This window comes from Antennarius striatus, chromosome 8 (assembly GCF_040054535.1).
Source record: "Antennarius striatus isolate MH-2024 chromosome 8, ASM4005453v1, whole genome shotgun sequence".
Classification (NCBI taxonomy): Eukaryota; Metazoa; Chordata; class Actinopteri; order Lophiiformes; family Antennariidae; genus Antennarius; species Antennarius striatus.
In genome coordinates, this window is record NC_090783.1 from 7,389,657 (window position 1) to 7,412,991 (window position 23,335).

Below are 23,335 nucleotides of genomic sequence, written 5' to 3' on the forward strand. Positions count from 1 at the left end.
GCTTCCTGCGTGTTTATTACACGCAGGCAGCATTAAGAATAGCAATACAATAATAGGCTTTTTTTCACAGCAGACAATTAAACTTTTTCGGTGTAGGAAAGCTACCTCCATTATAAATCTTAGTGACGTTGTTCTGTTTTTTATGGGATCTATTTTTCACTTTGTTTGATCGTAACACTTTTATTGGTTCACGCTGAACCTAACCTTTACATTGCCATCCGTATTTCCAGTGAGTTCTGTACTGTTGTATTTTTAAATAATTACTGTAATGTTTTTTTTTAATTCGACAATTTACAATATCTGCGATGTAAATTTTTGACACAGGGTCTTCACTGCTCTTTGGCATCCTCTAGTGGACAAATGCTCATTTATCTATAACACATTTATTGTTGGGATTCATGAAAACTATAACTGAATTGTGTAAATCATGTCTTTTTGATGACTTTGATGTAGAAAAAGTAATAATAAAGTGAGGCACTGTTTGAATATTTTTCGGTGAAACAACTTCTTTTTAATTATTTGAGCACAAAAAGAGGAGTTAAGGTTATGAGCGCTTTCTGCAGGAGGAAGGGAGGAACATATGGGTTATGCCAGCTGCATGATAAAGATGAAGCTAAGAAGTACCTTTCTTAAAGAAGTGTGTGAATTGGTAAAACACACCTCCTTCTTATGTGCTTTATGTACTAAAACACACCTCCTTCTGAGGTATAAAAGGAGAAAAGTATATTTTATTCTTTGCACTTACTGATACACTTGCTTGATGCCGTGATCACCGTGTAACTGCCTGAAAGCTTTCATAATGAATTTTGACTTGGTTTTCCCGTGACTGGTGTTTCCTTCCTCGATCAACGAACGCACAAAGAGCTCTGAAAGACTGCACCTCTTCATTACTAAATAATTTATGTGTTTTTAATGCGACAACTTACAATATCTACGATGTCAATTTTTGACACAAGGTCTTAACTGCTCTTTGGCATCCTCTGGTGGACAAATGCTCATTGATCAACAATGCATTGATTATACTGTACAATAGTTTACTTGTCTTGTTTGGATTTTTAGAATTCCACGAATCGTCTTCTTCCACCCTCTTTTAGAGGTCAAATGACGATATTATAACACATGGCCAAAATAAACATAAATAAATAAATGGTAAGTCAATAAAAAATGTCTACAGTATATATTTTATATGATCGGGATATGTGCATTTACCTCTGAATTTTGTCATTTCACATGAAACAACTTTATTTGTCAGTCAATCGTTGTAAAACAGTTCGCTGTTTTCGGGATTTAACCTGAAACATTAACTATTGTAACTCGATGGATGAGGAATTAGCCCCAGACAGTTATCGCGAGACCACACCGGGTTATGTGAGACCACGAAGCGGAAGTACGGTCTCTTTTCTGTGGCGGACCGTTCTAGGGCCGGTTTGGCAAAATGAAGGTACAGTTTCCCTAACTATAAATGTCTGTGTTTAGCTATTTTCCTTAAAATATCAACATGTGGTGGATGATATGATTGTGCACTTTAATACGGCATTGTTTAATGACGCCGTTACGTTTCGTGTATTTGGGATGAGCTTTGATTGTGAAGGCTGTAGCTACGAGTCTCTACTCATTGAGTAGGACAAACATGGCCGCACTGAGAAAATGTGCGCCGTGTTCACTTCGGTTTAGTGCAAAAAGAAACATAACATTCTCTCTTGTTAAATTCACTGGAGCTGAGCCTCACTGTTCGTTTTTCATGTAAAAGTAATAGTGGTTATAGTACCCATAGTCAGGCGCGGAAAGCAAAAGTCGGTTGGTCTCCAAGTTAGCAGAGAAGCTAACAGGCCTCTGAGCCAATGACTGACGCTAACTTGACCTCATGCAGTTCAAACAAACACTTGATCATTGATTGAGTTATGGACAAATTTCTCGTGTCGTGGAAGTTGCATTAATTGAGCTATGGCTCTAAATAATGTTAACAATCTGTGTATGATGACTGATGCTAACCTGTATGGAGCCTTGTATAATATATTAAATGAATTGGTCTGTTGTACTTCTAGCTGAACGTCTCATTTCCCGCTACTGGCTGCCAGAAGTTGATTGAAGTTGATGATGAGCGTAAGCTGCGTACTTTCTATGAGAAGCGGATGGCTACTGAGGTGGCTGCTGACCCTCTGGGCGATGAGTGGAAGGTAATGTGATGTTTATTTTGTGTACTACATTGGATCTGATTGATTGACATTTGCTAGCTTACCACGGTACAGAATGAGTCTTTGAAATACTGAAATCATTTATACTGATCTAGTGTAAAGTGGCACACCAGTAGACCCTTTTTGATTTGTCTGTATTCATCAAGGGGGGACAGTGTGTTGCCAGAAGAAATGCAGAGCTGCTTACCAGATGTGACCAGGCCATGTGACTGTGTTTACAACAGCATTGCTCTTACAAGTCCCTTAAATCTTCAAAGACACATAATTTTTAAGTCATCAAGTAATACTTATATTTGCAAAAGGTTGCAGGGCAGAGAAAATGAATCAACTGCATTTAATCAAACAAGCTATCAGTGTCTCCTGAAATTCATGAACTACAAATTAAATCTGCATGCATATTATCTGCCCTATGTTCATTTACCAACCTTTCCAAAAAAGTTTTAAATGTTATGTCACCTGTTGGAATTCTTAATACTGATGTAGAATTTCTGAAATTGAGGACAGACTGGTATTTTCACAAACAGGGTTAGTATGTTGGTTGGTGCAGCAATTGTTAGACATCAGAAAACTGAAGATGAGAGAAGCTTGTTCATCTCATCTTTAAATATTAACAACTTAATTAAACGACAGTAGTGGCTCTTCAGATTCAAGTATCATTTTTAGAGAAATATCTGTGTTTCAGCTAAGTTTACTGTGTAGGCTGGTGCTGACCATTTTTACTTATGTTGTTTTTGCCTTGGTATGTCTCTGTGAAACTATAGAATGCCCTGTTCATAAGATAAATCTGCCAAGTCCCATAGGTTTATACTTTCTGTTTGACCAAAGTGGTGACCTTACTTTGCATGTGGAAAATCTGTTAATGACGTGTGCATTAGCGATACAGCTGCAGTCTTAATTCTAAAATGCTTAGACACATAATGGCGTTATTGGTGATTTAAAGTTTAAGACATTAAAAGTAAGAGTTTCAGTTTCATCAGCATGAACTGTGCAAATTGTTCCTTTTATTTACAACATTAATAGGTAACCAAAATGATAGAGCAGAGAAGTAACTGCCATCTCTGTTTACATCTCCAGGGTTATGTGGTGCGCATCAGCGGGGGCAACGACAAGCAGGGCTTCCCCATGAAGCAGGGCGTGCTGACCCACGGCCGTGTGCGCCTGCTCCTGAGCAAGGGACACTCATGCTACCGTCCCCGCAGGACTGGCGAGCGCAAACGCAAGTCTGTCCGTGGTTGCATTGTTGATGCAAATCTCAGTGTTCTTAACTTGGTCATCGTCAAGAAAGGTGAGATTCTTCTTAATGTTGATTCTTTTTATGGGAATTATTTGATAGCACAGGGTCTTTTTCTGATGACCAAAACTGAAATGTAGGGCTGACTCTGTTACTTCTGTTTGTGGCACACACTAGACCCTTTTTGATTGGTCTGTAGTCATTAAGGGGGCACAGTGTGTTGCCAAAGTAACTGTGGAGCTGCTTACCAGATGCGACCAGTTCCGGGTTAGTGGATGGTTGAACTGCATTGCTCTTTCAGTATGTCTTTGACAGGTGCAGGAATGACACTGAACCCATTTTTTCTTGTTAGTATGATAACGTGCAGCCATGTGATTGTTGGACATTGATGAAGTTCTCTGTACTTGAAGGGAATTGACAAGATTTTACTTTTCATCTAAGAAACAGCAACTCCCTTTACGGTCTGTTCAATGTTGAACGTTATTGCACTGTTTAAAAGGCAGTGAAAAGGGGTTCAATTGGGATTGTTGTTTGCATCAAAGTAGTAAACCAGCACGGTGATGGAACAGGATGGGTGTTGGGCATTCGATGTACCGTATTGGACCGAATATAAGACCCCCTCTTTTTCAAGACTCAAGTTTGAAAAAACTTTTTGAACACGAAATTTAATTTATACAGAAAATAATTGCAGTACATCTGAAACAAATGATTATAACAATATATTCGAGAGAAAAGGCATGTTAGCAAAAGCAAAAGCTTCATTTAAATAATGCAAAAACTCTATCCCGCATCCCGTCCTTTTCGTTTCTCGTCCACGGATGCACACACCCTCCTGTCAAGGACCGTGGAAAGCTTTTCTCTGACTGAGCATTTTTTAGGCGATCTTTTTGAGGTCTCCGTACATAAAACTCTGTGACACAATATTTCACAGTTGCTTTGCAATTGTTTGAAGACTCTACCTCATAACCATCATCTTGAAGTTTGCATCATAACTTCTCCTGAGCTGCCGGTTAATCTGGCCGATCTTCGACCCACTTTTCTCCAGATTGTTGCTACGTTTCTCCGTTTTCTGTTATCTCTTCTCTTATTTTCTTCTCTTTTCTTTCTTACCGCTATTTTTATTTTTCTTCTTCGTGACGGGTTCGCTTCGACCTGGGGAGTTCAGTTCAGCATTCGCTTTAAATATATCTGGCACCATCTAGCGTTGTGAATGGGTATAATGTCTAGACCCCGAATGTAAGACGACCCCCACTATTTCAGTCTTATTTCAATGCAAAAAACGCCTTCTTATATTCGGGCCAATACGGTATATGATATATAAAATCTACCAAAAAATACTGGAGAGAGTCCACAGTTATTTCATAAAATTGGGTGGGTGTTTTTTAAAGAAATGGCTTTTGTCATTTTTTTAAATCTGCCTTGCACTTTTTGCTTCAGTTGTTGAACCATGTGTCATTGATACTTGACCAAGTCTTGAAACAATGGAAAACACCATATTACAGAATGGCATTGCATTGTACCGAACAGGTTTTAATGCAATGTAGACAGCAAATAGGAAAGGTTGTATTTACATGGATCTGATTTTAAATATTCTTCTTCTCTGCTGAGCATGTCTGATTGTGAGGAAACAGGATGAGGTGATTTTGTTCATGTTAATTTGTTATTGATGACATTATTGTTACGTTAAACAACATTTTAAGAAAGTGGTGTTGTAATTGCTGGTAGCTCTTAGCGTGGGTGGCCCATGCAGCAAATGTCTGTGATAATTTTCATTAAGGTAAAGACAAACATCTTAAATAGTTTGAAGAAAAACTTACCCAAAAAAGAGACTAGGTGCTCAGCTCACTGCAGCTGTGAAAAACACTGTTCCATGGTACTTGTGGCAAAAGTATTAAAACATCGTCAGATCACAACAGCTGTACTTCATCTTTTTTGTGCATTTTCGGCTTCAGTGATTGTGTTTTATAGATGTAGGCTGAGACGCATGTATTGAAGAATTTGCTTTGATTAGCTTGATTGTTCAACTTGTGTTATTCTGATCTTGTTGTTCACAGGTGAGAAGGACATTCCAGGGTTGACCGACAGCACTGTCCCTCGCCGCCTGGGTCCCAAGAGGGCCAGCAAGATCCGCAAGCTCTTCAACCTGGCGAAGGAGGATGATGTTAGGCAGTATGTTGTGAGGAGACCACTGACTAAAGAAGGTGAGGCGATGATGGTGTTGAGAAGTGACTGGGTTTATTCATTTATTCAGAATGTGAAATGAATGTGTGTGGATTTATATTGATTTTAAATGCATATGACAGAGACTGAAACAGTGTAGAAAGATAAATATCAACAAGCAAGGGCTTCTTGTTTGAAGTTTTGTCTTGATGCTAGAATTTAATGGTGGGCTGTTTGGTAATGCTTGAAGTACTAGTGTAGTGATTTCAATCTAATCTAATCACATTGTCAGTACTAACTCGATTCCTTCTCTGATAGGTAAGAAGCCCAGAACTAAGGCTCCCAGGATCCAGAGACTGGTGACGCCTCGTGTGCTGCAACACAAGCGCCGCCGCATTGCCCTCAAGAGACAGCGCACCCAGAAGAATAAGGAGGAGGCCTCTGAGTATGCCAAGCTGCTGGCAAAGAGGATGAAGGTAGTGTGTGCTTCCTGTTTGCTTTTATTAGTTGCTTAAAAAGGCAGAATAGTTGATAAAACATTTGAGTGGTTCAAGTGGGACTTTTAGATAACTTTGAAATTTAATTGAAGTATTGTCCTGAAGGTGCATTACTCTGCTGACATGATTTTTTTTCATTGTTTCTTATTCTATTTATTTAGTAGTGCGTTCAAGTGGTAAAGCACTGCACCAAAAAACGTAGTGGGATAAGATTCTGTTTGAGTGGGCAGTCAGGAACTGTAGGTCATTTAGGACTCCTTTGTTGGCACTGTGTGGTGTGGGAAATTTGACCTAATAAAGTTTTGTCTTTGCTAACAGGAAGCCAAGGAGAAGCGTCAGGAACAGATTGCCAAGCGCCGCCGCCTGTCTTCACTGAGAGCATCCACATCCAAGTCAGAGTCCAGCCAGAAGTGAAATCAAGAACTAAAATAAAGTCATGTTTTGCTGAAAACTTTCCAGTGTAATTTTGTTTTTCCCTAAAATTTGAATACATGTGGAATTTTATGGCTCAGTTTAAATGTAAACAATAGTTTCAGTGTTATTTAACAGGTGTTTTAATACAACTTTCTAAATGCTGTGAAAGAGTTTAACAGGTTGAATTTGTGGTGACACCTGTAAAATTCTTTGTCATTTAAGACAGCAATGCAGGTTGAATAGTTGTGATGCCACTGAATTGGATGTTATTGGTGATAATAGATTTCATACTACCATAACACCGTATTCATGGCCAGCACCAAGTCTGCCTTTTGACTTTCTGTACCCACATGTAAGCATTTAAGTAGCTTCTCTGCCGTATCAGAGGATAAGTTAATTAGTTCATGAATCGTAAGTTTTTATTTAAAGCTGATTGGTTGCATTGCAGCACTATTGTGTATACATTCAGTAAATCAAAGTGATCAGCGACAAAGGCATCCTTAAACATTACACCCACTGTCAAACCAGCTTGTTTGGCCGTCTCAGACGGGTAGACGACGTAGCCTCCGGGTGAACTTGGATCATAACTTTGAGACGTGTGCCCGTCTGCTTTAAGACAACTTCTGTCTTGATTAGATGGGTGGGGCTGCCATTGTCAATAGTTTAAGTTAAATATGTGGACCATGAAGAACAGCGTGGACGAAAACTGATGTTGCAGATACTGTGGCAGCTCTTGGATTCCCCAGGCCGAGGTCTGCACAGACTGAACCAGACCTGAGGACTTAGTTTTTCTGTATATGAGCTGTAGAGTAAGGCACCGTGTCAGCAAAACAAAAACGCAGGTATTGCTGAAATTATTCTCTGCTAATAATTTGTACAGGGTACTAGTCAAACTGCAATCTTTCCAAAAAATAGTGACCCTTTTGTCTCAGATCCAAGAGTTGAGTCTCATTTAATAATTTTAGTGTTCAGTAACCAAGTCATTCAAAAGATGAAAATTCCATTTTAAATGAGTGCTTATGAAAACCATTTTTAGACTGTTTCCACCTGTTCAAGGATTTTATTTCGAGGAATACATTAATACCTTAGGAGTTACATGAGAACATTACAGTTCTGTATTTGCAGTTAGAATGAGAGGCTACCTGTGGAAACCCACACTGAAGCCAAGACTTGTCTACTGGGCCTAGAATTTGCCTAGCCAGTAACTTGTAAAACTACAAACAAAAAAAGACGATGTTAATGACACAAAGTGTGATTAAGTACCTTTTACTTCGTCAGTGGGAGGAAGCACTTTGTCCATCACTGTCTGATACAATCAGAGCAGAGTCCAGTCCCATGCTGGCCACTGCTGGCGCTCGTCTTCAGTAGCCAGTCAGCCCTGGCTTCAACCTGCTCTGTCCTACCCATCAGCCATATGGAACAGTCCACAGTTCCACTAGTGGCAGTCTTCACTACATCCTGGATCTCATGCATCTTGTTCTAAGCAGTGACAATGACATTTGGTATACAAAAAACAACAAAAAAGGAGAATTGCTCTATGTGGTTTCATAATTTGTGAGTCTGGTTTGAGGAAGAAATTTCAGCAGTTCTGGCGGTGCCTTCACTGGAAATGTCGTCTCCAACCAGTCAAGGCTTTTACATGCAACGTCATTTACAAAGCAAACTGGAAATAATGTAATAAAGTCATTACATTAACATGATTCAATAAATGACAACTGAACCTTCAGAATTTGGAAGGTTGGGGTGGCAGCTTGAAGTGTTAGTTTAGAGCACAGACAGCTTTCTACAGGCCAAGTTAACCACTGGCAATTTGGCCAGTCTGGCAGCTACGCACTGACAGACAAAAAGACTGTGTCCAAACACAATGTTTATTCATGACATCTTCCCAACAATGGAATTCCTGATTGATTAGATTGATTATCCAGGGACTTTACTTGATTTGGCTACTTGTCATTTAATATGAAACCTCCTAAAATAAACTCAAGCAGATTGACACACTTGGTTGTTGTTCTACGGTATGTTTCCTATACTTTGACAGGAGAGATGAACAAAGTGAATTCAATATAAGTAAATGTTTGAAATATAAACTTTAATTTCAAGTTTATCTATTGTTATGTAGCCCAGATTCACAGAAATGTCTCAAAGGGCTTTACAAACTGCACATGGACGATATTTCTCTGATCTTTGTGTACTGTAGTATGACCCTCACATCGGATAAGGAACAACTCGCCCCAAAACCCTTTTAACAGGGAAAATAATGGATTGGAGAAACCTTTGAAGACTACAGAGGAGGGACCCCTCTTCCAGGAGCGGACAGATGAAGCAATTGATATCGCATGTACAGATTAACAACAAAACAATAATATAACAATAATAAATGAATGACAAAAGCACGCTGATTCATCAGTGGAGTGAGTCACCGCCAGCCAATGAAGCAGACAGAGGTCACCAATTGCCAAGGATCTGCCACTCTGAGGACAGACCAAATAAATGCCCAAGTCATTGTTCTAAAAAAAATAAAATAAAGTGTATGATTACCCCTGATCCATCATGTAACTTTTGATACCACCAGCCAAGGAAGCAGAGGTCACCGATAACCGATGATCCACCACACATAGGCCTGAGAGTGAGAACACGAGAGGGAGAGAGAGGTAGAGAGCAGGAGCGAGAGTGGTGCTAGAGTGACCAAAGAGAATTAATGAGAGGCAAGGAGCTAAAAAAAGAAAAGAAATCCTACAGCTCGTCGGCAGGACTAGGCTGAACCTAAACATTATGACTGCCCCCCCAAATATAAGTTACATGTTAGAGAGAGCAGATACGTTTTGAGTTTAGATTTAAAGATTTCTACAGATTCAGACTTTCTAATAGGGAGATTATTCCACAGGAAATGGGCACAATAATAGAGGCCCTCTGGCCAGCGGATTTCTTTTTTACTTTGGGAACACACAAGAGACCTGTATTCTGAGAGTGGAGAGCCCTCATTGGAGTGTATGCTTTAAGCAGATCAGACATGTAGAAGGGAGCAAGCCCATTAATGCTTTTTCCGTCATTAACAGTACTTTGAAGTCAGATCTAACATGAATCGGAAGCCAATGTAATGAAGATAATACAGGGGTGATCTGGTCAAATTTCCTGGTGTTAGTTAATATTCTTGCTGCTGCATTCTGAACCATCTGAAGGCTTCTTATACTAGACCGAGGCAACCCTGATAACAGAACATTACAATAGTCAAGTCTAAAGGACACAAAGGCAGGAAACAGAATCTCTGCATCAGCCATAGAGAGAGAGGACCTAATTTTGGATAGTTTGTGAATGAAAGAAGGCGATCTTTGTGACGTCTTTAATATGCTGATCAAAGGGGAGAGTTGAATCTAACGTAACTCCAAGATTCTTGACTGTTGAACTTTGGGATATCAAACAGCGATTTACAGACATAGTTGTTCAAATTGGTGTCTATGGCCCCGTCCACACAATGCCGAAACTTTTTGAAAATGCAACTTTTTTGTTGCGTTTACGCCTTACGTCCACACAAAAACGCAGATATCCAGAACGAAAATGCAACTTTTTGAAAACGCTGGCCTAGGTGGATTTCTTTAAAAATGCTGGGTCTGCATTGTTGTGTGGACGGTGTATCCGCAACTTTTTAAAAACGCTGACGTCTTGCCTGCGACGAAAACCTCTGTGACATCATATTTATGGGCCCGTGTGTTATGACAACAAAACACGGAGGATTCCTATTGGATAAAATTTGACTCAATACTGCCACCACATGGTTTGGCATGCTTATAGCTGTCTTCGAAAACGCACTGCTGCGTTTACGTATGGATGGAGATTTTTTTGAAAACGCTGTCGTGTGGACGCGAATCGTTTTCGATGCGTTTTCAAAAAGTTTCGTTTTCAAAAAATCTGTCATCGTGTGGACGGGGCCTATGTCGGACTGGGACAATGATTAGCATCTCAGTTTTGTTTGGGTTTAGGAGCAAAAAATTACTTGACATCCAACTATTCACGGCAGAAAGACAGGCCTCTAGTTTAATTAATTCTGATCTATCATCTGCTTTTATGGGCATGTACAGTTGTGTGTCGTCAACATAACAATGGAAACTTATTCCAAAGATCCGTATAATTTGACCGAGAGGTCCATATATGTTTATAGGGAGAATAGTAAAGGACCAAGTACAGACCCTTGAAGTACACCGTACTAAATGTCGGAAAAGGCGGACGTTTCATTATTATAAGGGACTCATTTTGCTCTGTCAGATAGATAAGATTTTAACCATGCAAGAGCTGAGACTGCCTCTCCAGCCGGTAAAGGAGTATACAGTGAGCTACAGTATCAAACGCTGCACTAAGATCCAATAGTAAGAGAATAGAAGTGGATTCAGAGTCTATATTCAGTAGATCATTTACAAATTTAGTTAGTGCTGTTTCAGTGGAATGGCAGCCCCGGGAAGTGGATTGGAACAGTTCGAAGAGGCTACTAAATGATAAAAAATCTAAGCTGTTGAGATACTACCCTTTCTAGTACTTTACATAAGAATGGAAGGTTAGACACTGGTCTATTATTATTTAAGAGTCTTGGTCAAGATGTAGTTTTTTAAGCAGAGGTTTAACGACAGCTGACTTAAAGCTAATGGGAGCAACACCAGTCGTAAGAGAAAGACTAACTACATTTAACATAGTAGGGCCCAGCAATGGCCATAATTCTTTAACAAGTTTAGCTGGGAAAGGGTCTAAGAGGCATGTAGTAGGTTTAGAGGTTGAAACCAACTTTGATAATCCTTCAAGAGAGACGGTCTCAAAGTGTGTTAAAGAGACTAATTGGGTTGTAACATCCAGAGAAGGAAACACATTAAGCTTTGATTCAGGTGAAGATGATGAACTAATCTTATGTCTGATGTTAACAATTTTACTGCAGTAGAAATTTAGGAAATCATGAGCTATAAATAACACGCTGCTTGCTGTTGGCTGTTTTTGGGTCAGTCTGGCTACAGTGTCACTAATCTAGGATTGTGTTTATTTTTACTCATTAGTCTGGAGAAATACGCAGCTTTAGAGGTATACAGAGCATGCTTGTAGTTCAAGACACACTCATGCTAAGAGATATAATTTAGTTCAGATTTTGATTTATGTCATCTGCGCTCTAAACTCCTGCAGGCCCATCTGAGAGCGTGTGTCTCCTCATTAAACCATGGTGTAGACCTACACATCCCTCTGGTTTTAGTTTTTAGAGGTGCAACTGAGTCCAATAGACTAGAAAGAGCTGAGTTTAGGTCACTTGTGTAGTTTTCGACTTATCTTGTCGGTGCAGTAAAAGGAGCCAATACTTCCAGTGAAAGCTCAGTAAGTTTAGATAACGCTGACGAGCCAATATGGCGGGTAGTAACTACATCATCAGTCATGCTATGTGGAAAAAAAGAGGCTGCTTTAAATGTAATAAGAAAATGGTCAGATATCACTGACATAAGAGGAGAGACAGTCACAGCAGTAACATTTATACCGCGCGATAGAATCACATCTAAGGTATTACCACTGAAATGAGTTGCTTCATGTACCCACTGAGTGAAACCAAGCATGTCAAGGAGGATCAAGAATGCTTTTACACAAAGAATAATTTGCCTTATTTAAATCAATGTTAAAATCACCAGTCACTATAACCTCATAACAATGAGTAATTACATTCAATATGAATTCACCAAATTCTTCTGAGAATAAAGAATAGGGACCAGGCGGTCTATATATCCTACTACAAGATGAAGCTTGCTGTTTATAGCTGTAGGCGATGGCTTTGAAACAAGAGCCTCAAAAGAGTTAAGATGAATATCTAGATTAGAAGTCAAGTTAGAATAGATGTACAAATAAACTAAAACACCACCTGATTTTACATGAGCATGTAAAATCAGGTGGTGAAGCTTCATGGTGTCAATTCGTGATGACACGCCCCCTTAGCCATCACTGGCTGCAGGTGATCACGTGACGCTACATCGATTTTGGGATTTTGCGTACTCAGTAATCGATTTATGCCTGTCATGATGGTACGTCATCTGATTGCTTTCGTAATATTTTAATTCATAGTCACTATGTTGAACAAAAAAGAAAGTGGTTGGACGAATATGTGCAGCGTGAATTTACATGTGCTGTATAACGGAACGTGATGGGAGTCAGTGTTCTGCATGATTTACAATGTCAGGTTGAGCAACTCTAGTCTCGCACCGGCAAAAATAAAGGAACACTTCCTTAAGCTGCATGGAAAACAACAGAAACAGACTTTGCTGTGAAAATAACATAAGAGTAGCACTTGCCAAGGTGAAGCCACGCATATCTGAATTGACAGAAGTCACACTGATTTGCAGGTAGGTCATTTCATGTGAGTTCATGCACTGTCTTGGTTTTGTTCTTTGAAAAAGATGACATTAATGCACAATTAATTAAATGCACCAAAACATATATTTATGTCTTTTTTCTTTTCTTTTTTTTAACTTAAGAAGGGTTCGGTGAGTGAGCATATCGGTACCTCCAACAAGGTTAAGAACCACTGGTCTAAACACTCTCCAAGTACCCGCTTCAACATTACATGCGCAGTGTGTAATTACAGAAACACAGTGATGGATGGAATAACCATGTCTGCAGGGATTAAACAAAAAAAAAAAGAAAGACGCTCATAAGGCAGCGACGCGCCCCTGTCTGGATGTGCATACTAATAAGCTTTGAGGTGATGTTCCGTCAAAGGACGTTTGGGAGGATATTTTGGCTCCATGGCTCCTAAAGGGAGAGCACGCTCTGTGCCACGAGGTTCTCTCCGTGGTGCTGATGCAGCTTTTGTAGTGGCTGACTGCTGCAGACACGTCTCGGGGCGCAGCCGCGTCTGCTGCACACAATGTGCCCAGAAAGGTTTCTTCGATAAATCAGTATGCGTAAGGAAGCTGGGAGGAGGAGGGGGGGGTGCTCCAAGACTTCCTATGGCTGCACGATCACAAGTTGGGGAATGCTGGCCGCCGTCAAAATGAGACACAAAAGCACGTGTAGTGGGTGGTCCTCGGCAGACCGATGTCACGTGGATCCAGCGAGCCCGAGCCAAGCCTCCACAACATCAGTGTGGTGCGGCAGCAGGAGACTACATCACCATGGCTGCGGAGATGGAGCCCTCCGAGTAAGAGCGCTTTCCTTATCATTACTTTTATTATTTAGTTAGCTAAATAACACATCATCGGTGATAACACAATGATTACAAAAAAAATGAAAGTATGCAATTACAAAAACCTTAACTGTCAATGTAAATATAAAACTTGTTTTCTTTAGATGTGAGAGGTGCGTAGGTCCTTTGGATGCTCAATTGTGCGTTTACGCGTTAACATGAAAGTCTGTACCCGCTGCTCATGCATCACTTGTTTTCATGAGGGAATATCATTTAACAGCGATGATGGATTTTTTTCCCCCCTAATTTTTCCTAAAATATTCTTGTACGCCGAAAATGTTTTGTACACACACACACACACACACACACACACACACACACACACACACACACACACACACACACACACACACACACACACACACACACACACACACACACACACACACACACACACAACATCTTAATGCGCCGAAATGCATCCCTCAGCGTCTATTGCATGTATATTTTTTAAAGTACTGTTCATTTAAATCAGCGTGTTGTAAATGAGGCTAATTTCCCCTATGAGGCTGCTCAAACGGTCGCTTTGAGGCATTTAATCTGATGCAATTTATGCTGAGAGGCAAGTCTGGTCTGTTTTGAAGCTACTGTGGTGTCTGCACGATCCACAGGCGCCTGTTGATTTAATAGACTTTCTGTCAAAGATGTGGTCGAGCTTTTTTTTTTTTAATGTGCAAATTATAATTGCTCCTGCATGTGGAGAAACTCGGGTGTCCAAGTTCGCACTGTCCAATTTAAATGGGAGAAAATGTATTATAAATTGTGGCCTCAGGTAATTTATGTTAATCCAGTCACCAGACGAACGCGATCACGTGAAAGACCGTAAAACTCCCTGCAGCGTGACGCCGATGACAACGTAAAGGCGGGAGTGGGATGTGGAAATGACCAGCAGGTGGCCTTGAAGTGTTACAAAAAGAACCTCTGCTTTTGTGAAAGGAGGTTGTGTGATCAGCCATGTTTATGTATTTTTATTGTTTCTGGTCTTCGCCTCATAATACCTCGAGAATTTTGATGATGACACTCTGTGTAACGGCAGACCATAGACCTGGAAGTGATTTAATTCTGTGGCACATCCAGGTATAGATGCAGATTCTGGATCACTATGTATTTTATTTTTAAATAATTCTGTCAACACCAAGAAAAGTAGTAATAGGCTAATTCACATAAAACAGACAACCGTAGACAACTCCTGATATTCTATCACTATCGACAAATTAAAATTAAATAAATAAATTTAGAGGGTAGTAAGTATTGGATTAGAGAAGGATACAGACATGGCACGGTCAAAAATATATTTGAGATAATACAGTTTCAGATGCATTTAAATGGAATACTACTGATGATAAATGCATAATTCCGAACAACAGGATCACATTTCCAGATTCAAGGACTAATGTGGTAATTATTCAGCAGTCAGATCTAAGTAAAGCAACATTATCATGATGACATCGCAATAGTATGTACTATGCCCTAGTACAACGATAAAAAAACAAACCCAAAAGCTGTGAATATCCATAACTTGATATAAAATGGAATGTAAGTATTGTGCACAGTTATGATGTCTATTTCAAACAATTGTTATAGCTTTATTCAGATTTAACCAGGACACAAGTGTCCAATTACTGTAATTTATAGATAAATTCCTGGATAACTTCATTTACCACACTTGGAGGTTATCTCTACATGCTTTACGCGGTGTGTAGGATTATCTGTGTGTATGTGGTAGTAATATTAATCTACTTTCTGCAGTGTGATCCGCCTCATAATGCAGTACCTCAAGGAGAACAACCTCTACCGAACACTGACCACCCTACAGGAGGAAACCACCGTGTCACTCAACACAGTGGAAAGCATCGACAGCTTTATTGCGGATATAAAGAACGGTCACTGGGACTCTGTTTTAATGGCTATCGAGTCCCTAAAGTTGCCTGACAATACGCTCATTGATCTCTACGAGCAGGTGAGCTTCAGATTGATCAGTTATTGTGTTAATCTGCTTCAGTTTTTGAGTTAACTGTGTCTGATGAGCTTAGATCTCTTCAACAGGTTGTGATGGAGCTCATTGAAATGAGGGAGGTGGGAGCAGCTCGCTCGCTCCTCAGACAAACTGACCCCATGATCATGCTGAAACAGACGCAGCCACAGAGGTACATCCATTTGGAGAGCCTACTAACGTGCTCCTACTTTGACCCTTCTGAGGTAAGACACTTCAAGCTTTTGCTTTCCACAACGGCCTTTGTAAGTAGGCTGTAAAGTAATGTTCTTCTCATCGCAGGCGTATCCAAGAGGCAGCAGCAAGGAGAAGCGGCGAATGGCAATAGCCGAGGCTTTGGTCAGGGAGGTCAGTGTGGTACCTCCTTCTCGTCTCATGGGGCTCCTGGAACAAGTTGGTGTGAGTACACAGATCAGTAGCCATATCCATGTGTAATTATGACACAAGGAAAGGCTAGGAAAAACACAGAACTCTTTGACCGTAAACGAAAGATTCCAATACCGCCTCTCATTTCTCCACTGAAAGCATTCATTCATCTTCTTGAAGACCAGACGATAAGGATCTTCAGTTGTTTGTAAAAAAAAAAATCTGTGTTGGGGGTTAAGCCCATTTCATCAAGTTGAAGTTTTAGTTGCTCCTTGTACTTTTCTTTTGATCGTCTACCATGCCTGTTCTACAGTCTTTGAGGCTGCAGCAATATCCAGAACATCTCTCCCCTGACATGACCATCGACACGCCTGGAGTCAAGGAGAGACACGTGGAGAAAGAAAGCTACCCAACCCAGCTGTATCGCCACATCAAGGTAAATCAGCACATCTTCTGATTAACATAAAACACTGCATCCAAATTCTACTACATCCTAAATACTATGTATAATATCAGTGGTGGAATGTAGTACAAGAAGGACATTACCTCAGGAAAACGAAGGTATTTGTCATTTTTCTTAGCATTTTGTATTACAAATCTGTATACAAGCACAGCTTAGCTTCAGTTAATTGTTACCTTTATGATTTTATAAATTATTTTTCATACCCATCCTTTTCACTGAAACCTTATACCTCAAAATGTGGTGATTTTGACATAGAATTTATTTTGTAGAGACACAGAACACAATACATTGCTGCAAATTAAACAAAAGGAATGCTAGCAAATTTTTAATGAAGTACAATAACTGATATAATATTTTTGTGATTTCAATAATAATTACTGATCCAATGACTTAATATACATTACTGCTTTCACTTTTGCTGCTTTAATTTCAGCAGGACTTTAACATGATTCTATTGCTTCAGTAAAAAAAAGTTCTTCCATTACTATACTGTTTTCTAAACTCCAACACAGAGAAGACTCTGTGCAGTTGCAGTTTGTGGGCTGAGTAATGAATATCAGTACATTTACACCAAATAATTGCTTTTCTCACCAGAGGGCACTCCTTTTAGTCTCTGGCTGTGCTTATAATTACATGTATTCTGATGGAGCTGCCCAAAATGCTTGTCCTTCCTTTTCTCCGGTCAAGGTTATACTAGCCGGCCCACTCATCTCTAGATTGCAGCATGGTGGAAAACCTAATGCATCCCTGAGGGTGCCTGATATCATTTAGGCTTGTATTCATCAGTGCATCCGGATCCCAGTGAGCAGACCAAATGGTGCAGCGTGATTAGATAATGTTAATGAGGTTTGATTATGTGTTTTACTGTCCCTCAGTTTGGACGACGGTCACATGTGGAATGCGCCCGTTTCACCCCCAATGGCAAGTACCTAATCACTGGGTCAGTGGATGGATTTATTGAGGTCTGGAATTTCAACAGTGGAAAAATCAGTAAGGTAAACATGTGTTATAAAATATACATCATCTTTTAATGGTCTCCAGACATGTAATTAGACTGGTCGATCATGTTTTAAGTTACACCCACAGACAAAAACAATAGTTTCACTTGGTTAAATAATAGAACATGTAAATAAAAGGAAGGTATGTGAACAGTTCTTCCTCTGTGTGTGTGTTTGTGTGTGGATGAATTAGGATTTAAAGTATCAAGCCCAAGATAGCTTCATGATGATGGATGATGCTGTGCTGTGTATGTGCTTCAGCCAGGATACAGATCTACTTGCAACTGGAGCTCAGAATGGCAAAATAAAGGTTGGAACCCACAGCACTGTCCAAAGTACAAATACAGAAAGTCTGTCAAATATTGAATAATTATGTAATGTGGTCATATTAGTGAATGCTTTTAATTAAGTGGTATTTCAATATCTCTCCCAAAAAACTTTTTTGTGTGTGTGTGTGATGTTGACAAAGGTGTGGAAGATCCAGAGTGGCTTATGCTTGCGCAGGTTTGAGCATGCTCACAACAAAAGTGTGACTTGTTTGAGCTTCTCCAGGGACAGCAACCAGATCCTCAGCGCTTCATTCAACTACACCATCAGGTGGGATGAAACACCATCATGTGTTAATGTACATGTTCAGTGTGATGTCATGTTGAATCGTTTCCATAAAATACTTCTTGACTTTGAACTAGACGGAGAATCGTGGATGACGGCAACAATCATTATTTAGAACAAAAATGTTTAATTTAAAATTCATAGTTTAACATGGAGGAAATTAACGTAATTAATACAGTATAATTAAAATGACACTTGAAGTAGCTAAATACAGTAGAGTCAATGTTTTTTTTAAAAAGGCGTTTACATAATTTTAAAAAGACTAACAATGTGGTGGAACCCTGTCGGGGCTAAACTTTGTCTGTGGTGAGAGGGAGTTCAGCCCACTCAGACATGACTCATGAAGGTTTAACTTCATTTTCAGCTGAGAGGAAAGTGAAGTCTTTTCACAAACTACATTCAATTAGCAAAATTTTCCCACTACAAGACAAATAAATCAGAACAGCTAACGAAGACAAACAAAGCTGGACACATAAAAAAGAAATAATAATAATAATGATGTCAGTTCTACAATTTGTACTGTACAGTATTTACCTTTCTAAAAAGTTTGTGTACGGAGTTTACTGAAATCATATTTAGTCTTGAAATGTTGCTTTCCGTAGCACAATTAAACTAATTTTATATCTGTAGCATCCAGATGAGTTTCAGATAGAAAATGTAGCATTTCAACATGAAGCTTATGAATAGACCAGACTTTTGTTTTAGTTGAGGCATTGGTGCAGTCATTTGAGAGTGGAGAGGAAGTTGGAAATCAAGATTACATTTATTATAAGTAAAAATTTTGCAGATTTCTGGCTTGCCACTGGGACCCATTTGTTACGACACCATTTGTATTTTTATAGTGATGCTGTAACTGTGTTCAACTCGAAACAATTCCCACTGTGCGCTGTGCCATTTACAGTTCTTAACTGCAAATTCTAGAGTTTTTAATGAAAATCCAATTTTTAAGTGATAAACTTCTATAAATGGAATTAGTCATTATAGTTTAATTAGGAAACTTGGATTGGTTAAAGATAATTTGTTTTGTTTAAAAAAAAGTGACTGTTATGTATATTGTAAAAATCGATTTTCAGTATTCTCCTCAGGGATTTCTTAATCATCATCATATCTGATGTTTTTGAAACCTTTTGGAAATACAGTACATCCAGATGTTGGACATCATAGTTGATGCTTGTCAAATGCTCACTCAAGCAGCACAGCTGGATGTAAATACAGTATGCTGGGGCTTTCACTTTCTCCCTCTTGCAGACGGAATGCTTGTCAAATTTGAGAAGGAGTTGAATGTCTATTTCTGAGTTCAGAGGAGTGTGGGCTGAACCTCTCTGCCATGCTAGAGCACATGTTTGGTGTGGGTGTAACTGACAAAGACCATGTGCTTGGGCACAAAGCTGTATTCTTTGGCTTTACACGTGCAAATTCACCCGACAGATGGAATGTATCAGTGAGCAATAGTCATTTTGTCATGGTTTAGCTAATCTGCACCCAGTCACTCCTGCAGGATCTAAAAATAACACCCCAGCCGCTGTTGCATCTGCTTGCAGGAAAAATCTATATTTTACTTGAGGTTTTAGTGATAATCTTATTTATAGATAAACAAACCAAAACAGAAGCACATAAACAAATAAAGCAACCATAAACAAATACACAAATTAATAAAAAATGTATTTCCTTCTTAAAGAACCATTATTTGTTTTGATCCTCCTCTTGTTTGTAAATTGTCTTCTATTAAAATGAGTTTGTTTCTATCTCTGTTCCACTGGATTGAACTTTATCTAGTTAGGTCAACCCACAAATACACACATTGTTTTTGCGTGAACATTAAAATTGAATTACTTCCTGATGAATTTGAAATTCCACGATAATGTGTTTTTAAAATATTTAACCTATTACCCTGAATTATCCTGAAAGGTGTTCACATTCATCAGTACAGGAAGCAATTTGTTTGGCTGGTCATTGAAGTGACAATACCTCCCTTAAGTCCTTTATTTTGAGAAACTGCTTGCAAATACTTTTCAAGGGCACAAATTAAATGAGTGATTCTTCTTATATAGTTTTGTTTTCTTGATTTTTCAGGATTCCATTCATCTCATATCTGGCAGTTAGTTGTTATATCTTCATACATTGTATCGATTTCTTGTTAAATCTTATTTCTTCTACTACAATATAAAGGAATGTGCAGTTTATTTTCAATATCATTTTCAGAATCCATGAATTAAGATCAGGCAAGACACTAAAGGAGTTAACTGGCCATTCATCACTGGTGAATGATGTGTCTTTCACTCAAGATGGACTTCACATCATCAGTGCCTCGGCTGATGGCACAGTTAAGGTACAATGAAGAACTTATATGGTTATAATTCCTTGTACAATTCATGCTGTGTCAATATTATTTATTAGTATTTACATATTTCTTGATTTTTATTTCATGTAATATAGATTTGGAATGCAAAATCCTGTGAATGCATCCACACTTTCAAATCTCTGTCCCGAACATCTGAAGCCCCTGTCAACTGTGTGATTCCTCTACCGCAAAATCCAGAACACTTTGTGATTTGTAATCACTCCAACACAGTGATCATCATGAACCTGCGTGGTCAGGTGAGATGTAATATTGCAATAAAGTAAAGTGATCAGTGGAACAGCAACGATTTTTAGCAACCTGTTAGCATTAACAGGCCTGTAATGTGATAATGCTGTGGCACAGGAAAATTTCAGAGGACGACAAAAACACGTGAAGGTTTCATCCTCTGAATAAATATCTGGTCAGTAGTTGTAGCTATAGCTATTACCAGTTTGTTTCCGGACCAAAGTGGTAGCCTGTACCAAATAATGGATCAGTACCCGAAGACACAGCTTAATCTCAGCAAACTTATATTGTTTATGCGAGCATTTTTGTCTTTATTTTGTAGGTGTTATTATTTTACCTACATGATTCTAGAGCCTGAACGTCTCCTCTTTCTCCTCAGACTGTGAAGACCTTCAGCTCAGAAAGGAAGGAGGGAGGTGATTTTGTGTGCTGCACCCTGTCACCCCGTGGGGAGTGGATTTACTGCGTGGGAGAGGACTTAGTGCTCTACTGCTTCAACTACACGACAGGAAGGCTGCAGAAAACGCTGACTGTAAGCTCTGTTGCTAATATTCGCCCATTAGCCAAATCTGCGCGAGGCAGTAGTTCATGTACACTCATGTGAAATGTGATTTATTGAAAAAAAAAAATTGAGAAGCTGGAAGGTTGATGGAAAGGTAGAATGCCTGGTGATGTGTGTTTCTTTGCACCCACAGGTTCACGAGAAAGATGTAATTGGCATAGCTCACCATCCACACGAGAACCTGATTGCCACATACAGCGAGGATGGTCTCCTGAGGCTATGGAAACCTTAAACTGTCACCTGTATCGTGATATGGAAGACCCAGAGAGCCATAAACATGGTTATGAATTCATGTAAATTTATTATGTGGAATATGGACAAGTGAAGCACAGATGGTAGCTGATAGCAGATTTTCTTACATTCTAGTAGAACAGAGATTATGCTATAAACTGTTGTGAGAAGCAAAATGTAAATGAAATTTTTTTTTTAAAATTTCTTTGGAAGTGTAACAATAAGGCCATCTATGTTTTTATTTTTTACTATGAGGTCCCATAAAAACACCTAATACTTTCCCAGTTTCCTAGAAATTCCGTCTCCTTCAATACTTAAGCCACATATGTAAAATGTAGCAAAACAATGTAGCTAAAAACAGCTGATCATAAAAAAATCAACTTTATCTATCTATCTATCTATCTATCTATCTATCTATCTATCTATCTATCTATCCATCCATCCATCCATCCATCCATCCATCCATCCATCCATCCATCCATCCATCCATCCATCCATCCATCCATCCATCCATCCATCCATCCATCCATCCATCTATCTATCTATCTATCTATCTATCTATCTATCTATCTATCTATCATTTGGTTTATTCATTTTCTTTTTTCTGAATTTGTGTTTTTCTTTATTGAAAGAGGTCTTAGTTTTATGAACCTTTTCTGGACTGTCTAGGTTCACACTCTTCCTTACCGTTCCAACTTCACCAGTACAGTTTCAAACCCCCATTTTCATCTCTTCTGTCTTTATTAGACATGAAAATGCATGATGGTGAACTGTTGTGATAATATTTGTAATTAAATAATGCTTTTTGTTTGGGCATAAACAAACAACATCAGGGTTTTGATTAGTCAGCTTTGGTTTACAATCCTTTTCTAACTGTAATCGAACAATAATGACTGTGATGTAATAGTTTTATTATCTTCTGTATTATGCATGCTACCTCAGTGTACGGTCTACATGTGCTTCTACAATACTTTTAGTACTCCAAAAATGTATGCATGATGATAAGGCTCAGTGGACCTCCAGTGACACATTCTGTATCTTGTATGACAAAAGTATTTCAACGTGATCTCACCTATTGTTAGTTTGTAATCAGTGCTCCTGCTCATCGGCAGGGTTAGGGTTATGCCTGCAACTAATAGATACTGCCTTCACCAGTATTTATTATTGGTCATAAACTATCTGGTTAAAAAACAACAACTAACGTCTGTCTCTGGACCATCTCCTAAATATGTTACAAACTGTTAAGTCACTGCACCTTATTTTGTATAATGAGTATGATGAATATAATACCGTAAAAACGATTATCAATGAAATAAAAATTAAAAACCTTAACAATTGCCAATTTCTTCCCACACATAACACATATACGTATATTGTAAGTACTTTCATGTAAAAAAAATGAAATAGCAACAACCAGCATTTACCCTCATATAGGCCTCTTTTAGACAAAGGCTGGAAATACGTAATTCAGTGATTTCTAATGATCAGCCAATCATTTGTTGTGCAGGGAATTAGTGTAAAATATAGTATATACTGTACTGGTAGTTTCTCAAGATGAATTATTCAGTCCGGTGACTAACACTAATGGAGAAGCCTGTTAGAACAGTATTAAACTGCAGTCTCTTGGAATCAAAGATTGTTGTGCTTCACTTCATACTGGAATTATGTTTGCTAATCATCGTATGACTGTTCATGTAATTGTTCATCAGATCGATACAGCTATTTTAATTTCCTATCAAATTAATTTTATTATATTACTTAATTTTGCCTGAGCCTTTGAGTTGCTTTGACAATAACATTTTAATTAAACTTAAATTAAAAGTATTCACAC

The 23,335-nt window shown here is 38.8% G+C and overlaps 2 protein-coding genes and 1 pseudogene across 2 annotated transcripts; 2 read left to right on the forward strand and 1 right to left on the reverse strand.

Moving 5' to 3' along the window:
• The first annotated feature begins 1,334 nt into the window (after positions 1 to 1,334).
• On the forward strand, positions 1,335 to 6,537 carry rps6 (ribosomal protein S6). Its single transcript, XM_068322001.1, has 6 exons — positions 1,335 to 1,441; positions 2,046 to 2,177; positions 3,270 to 3,480; positions 5,481 to 5,627; positions 5,905 to 6,062; positions 6,402 to 6,537. The coding sequence occupies exons 1-6, from the start codon at positions 1,436 to 1,438 to the stop codon at positions 6,495 to 6,497; spliced, it is 750 nt and encodes a 249-aa protein (XP_068178102.1). The 5' UTR covers positions 1,335 to 1,435; the 3' UTR covers positions 6,498 to 6,537.
• Positions 6,538 to 6,979: 442 nt separating this feature from the next.
• On the reverse strand, positions 6,980 to 9,509 carry LOC137599905 (uncharacterized; annotated as a pseudogene).
• Positions 9,510 to 13,588: 4,079 nt separating this feature from the next.
• LOC137600491 (WD40 repeat-containing protein SMU1-like) lies at positions 13,589 to 22,790 on the forward strand. Its single transcript, XM_068322151.1, has 12 exons — positions 13,589 to 13,647; positions 15,442 to 15,652; positions 15,739 to 15,891; positions 15,968 to 16,084; positions 16,365 to 16,487; positions 17,390 to 17,509; positions 17,706 to 17,822; positions 17,982 to 18,109; positions 20,327 to 20,453; positions 20,561 to 20,722; positions 21,091 to 21,243; positions 21,407 to 22,790. The coding sequence occupies exons 1-12, from the start codon at positions 13,622 to 13,624 to the stop codon at positions 21,503 to 21,505; spliced, it is 1,536 nt and encodes a 511-aa protein (XP_068178252.1). The 5' UTR covers positions 13,589 to 13,621; the 3' UTR covers positions 21,506 to 22,790.
• Positions 22,791 to 23,335: the final 545 nt, after the last annotated feature.